Below are 3,070 nucleotides of genomic sequence, written 5' to 3' on the forward strand. Positions count from 1 at the left end.
ACTCAGCTGCTTGTGGTAGATCCCACCATGGAGTTGATTGCCAGTCTCATCATGGGGAATAACTACCACCAGCTGCCCAGTCACTCAACCAGGCTCAGCCAAGTAAACACAAAGACATAACCACCACACTACCAGAGTGTATAATAAAGATATATAAACAGAAAATTGTAGTTTGGTAAGAGCCACGGCAGCAGAAGATTAGTGTGTGACAGGACTGTGTGGAAGAGAAGGCCCAATCTACAGGTGGTGATCTTGTTGGTGATAGAGGAGCAGGATGAGGTCAGGGAAAGATTCCTGGTGGAAATGTCATTTGAAGTGAAATATATAGGATGAAAAGGGTAGGACAGTTGAAAAAATAAGACGTAGATTTTTGCCTACAGTGCAAACAAGTGGTCTAAATAAAAGAAAGAATCAATGAGAGTTTTGGACCATGAAAGTGGTATATAATGAATAACATGTAATTAAATGTAGATTTTGTTTCTGGAGAATATTATCGTGTTAGTATTTTGGACTCTTGAAATGACTAAATGTACTCTCTCAAGAATCCAGTTATTTGATAGATTTTAGTGTTCACATGTGTCTCTCTCATATCTCCATATTTATATATATGGTTTGCTGGTTGTTTATTTATCAAATTTCTAGCCTTATTATTTTTCTTGTACTTGCTGCCATATTTTTGCTTAATGTAAATGCTTTACATTCAAGATACAATGTTTCTGTTGGTGCATAAATATAAATCCTGTTTAATTTGTTTTAATTTTAGTTCATGCTTTAGTTCTTTATCAGGTGTTACCAGTATATTTCTTATTTTTAACTGACTTCCTGCCCTTTGGGCAAGCATTTTTACCTCTTTAATTTAGATTGTATCTAGTCAGTATAATCTGCAAATGTTATTACTTTAAAATTTTTCCATTAGAAATGTTTATTTATTTTTTTTTGGAATTCCAGATCTTTAACATAATCCTGTTTTGAAATATACTTCAGGTAATTTAATTTTCCTGTTACTGTTAGAAACTGTATTGATTTTTAAATATCATTATTTCTCCCTTCATTTGAGTAGGCATGTTTTGTAGAAAGTGATGTGCATTGTTGCACCAATGTTTTATAAGTCCCCTAATCTCTCAGTTTTGGTAAGGCAAAGTTAAGGGCAAGGTCATGCTTAGATTTCATGATACAACAATTTTCATATTTTCTGATGATAACTGAATATATGAATGATAACTGATGGTTATCATTCTTGAAAAGTTTGTTTATAAAGAGAAGCAAGGAGTGACTTGATCAGGTTTGGTTCTGAATACAAAGCCAAATCTGGTTCAGGAAGCCATAAACATGAGGGAAACTTAAGAAATTATGATTAGTGTCCCTGATGTCATTATTCCTCTAATGCTTTGAGAGAAATAGAATTCTTCTGACTAAATCCTTGAAGGCTTGTTTGACTTGTTTGTTCCTCAGGGTGTAAATAAATGGGTTTAACATGGGGGAAATGGAAGTAGTTACTATTGTCACTCCCTTATTAATCGCCATTTCATCTTTTGCTGAAGGTTTGATATAGACAAAAATGCAGCTGCCATAGGTGATGGAAACCACAATGAAGTGGGAAGAACAAGTGGAAAAAGCCTTTTTCCTTTGTTGGGCAGAGGGGAATCTCAGGATTGTTCTGATGATATATACGTAGGACAATACCACACACACAAGAGTCATGATAAAGATGACTACAGAGTAGGCAAGAACCATCTGCTCTATGATCCACGTATCTGTGCATGAGATCTTCAAGATAGGATTAGCATCACAGAAAAAGTGGTCAATGAAATTGGAATCACAGAAGTCCAGACCCAGTCCTAAACTAAGAGGTGGAAATATGATCAACAAAGTAGTTATCCAGCAGCCCAAGATAAGCTTTATGCAGGCCCTGTGGTTCATGATGGTCATGTAATGCAGGGGTTTGCAGATGGCCACATATCGATCATAGGACATGGTGGCCAGGAGGAAAAATTCTGCTACTCCAAACAGGTATGTAAAAAATAATTGACTCGCACAAGCATTATAGGTAACAGTCCTGTCACCTGTTGATATACTGTATAAGAATCTAGGGATGCAGGCAGAGGTGAATGAGATTTCTAAGAAGGAGAAATTTTGGAGAAAAAAGTACATGGCAGTTTTAAGGTGGGCATCCACTAATGTGAGGAAGATGATGGTGAGGTTTCCAGTTACACTCAACATGTAGGTGATCAGTAGAAATACAAAAATCAGAATCTGCAGTTGTGGGTCTTTTGTCAGTCCCAGGAGGATGAATGTGGTTAGTACCGTATGGTTTCTCATGCTTGGCTCCTGACTTCTGCCCAATCTGTGTGTGAAAATGAGAGACATAAGATTTGAGATAAAGTAGGGCTAATTTTTCTGGAAGAGTTTGGTTATGTATTTTATACATATTTGCTTGAATTGGTTTTGAATGCTTAAAAAACTTTCATACTGTCGACTCTTTTAGTTTGTCATTTAATGCCTTTGAAATGTGGTTTGCAAACATATTTGACCTCAACATACATAAGACACAGATTTTACATTGCTACTCATGTCGATACATATACTGGCATATGATTGAAACAAAAATAGGACAAAAATTACTAGCCCTTAGAATGCCATTCCCTATGATTGTTTCTATTTTTACTTATGTCATTTAAAATTAAAAACAAGTATCATTTTTAGCCTAATAATTGGTAATGCATAGTCGCTTTTTTAAAAACAAAGATATATATAGCTAGATAGATAATTTTTTTTTTTTGTCATTTGAGTGAAAGTTTACAGAGAAGATTCATTTTCCATACAGCAGTTCACATACACTTTGACTCATGACATAGACTGCAACTTCCCACAATGCAACAGCTCTCTTCCCACTTCCACCCCACAGTTAACTCTTCCCTGTGCCTTGTGCTCCCATGCACTTCTATCTCCTGAGCTGTCTCCCTGTATGTACACAGTCCGTCTACTCTCCCATGATTGATCTCTCCAATGAGTGTGTCTACCTAATGTAAATATTCAGCTCATATGCTGTCTTTTGTTTGGCTGGAAGCCA

At 36.1% G+C, this 3,070-nt stretch overlaps 1 protein-coding gene across 1 annotated transcript; it reads right to left on the reverse strand.

Moving 5' to 3' along the window:
- Positions 1-1,380: 1,380 nt before the first annotated feature.
- Positions 1,381-2,367, reverse strand: LOC103212293 (olfactory receptor 6C2-like). The gene has a single exon (XM_007958294.2). The coding sequence runs from the start codon at positions 2,365-2,367 to the stop codon at positions 1,381-1,383; it is 987 nt and encodes a 328-aa protein (XP_007956485.2).
- Between the last annotated feature and the right edge of the window lie 703 nt (positions 2,368-3,070).

This window comes from Orycteropus afer, unplaced genomic scaffold (assembly GCF_000298275.1).
Source record: "Orycteropus afer afer isolate SDZICR_OR568_19922 unplaced genomic scaffold, OryAfe1.0 scaffold00908, whole genome shotgun sequence".
In the NCBI taxonomy this organism is placed as follows: Eukaryota; Metazoa; Chordata; class Mammalia; order Tubulidentata; family Orycteropodidae; genus Orycteropus; species Orycteropus afer.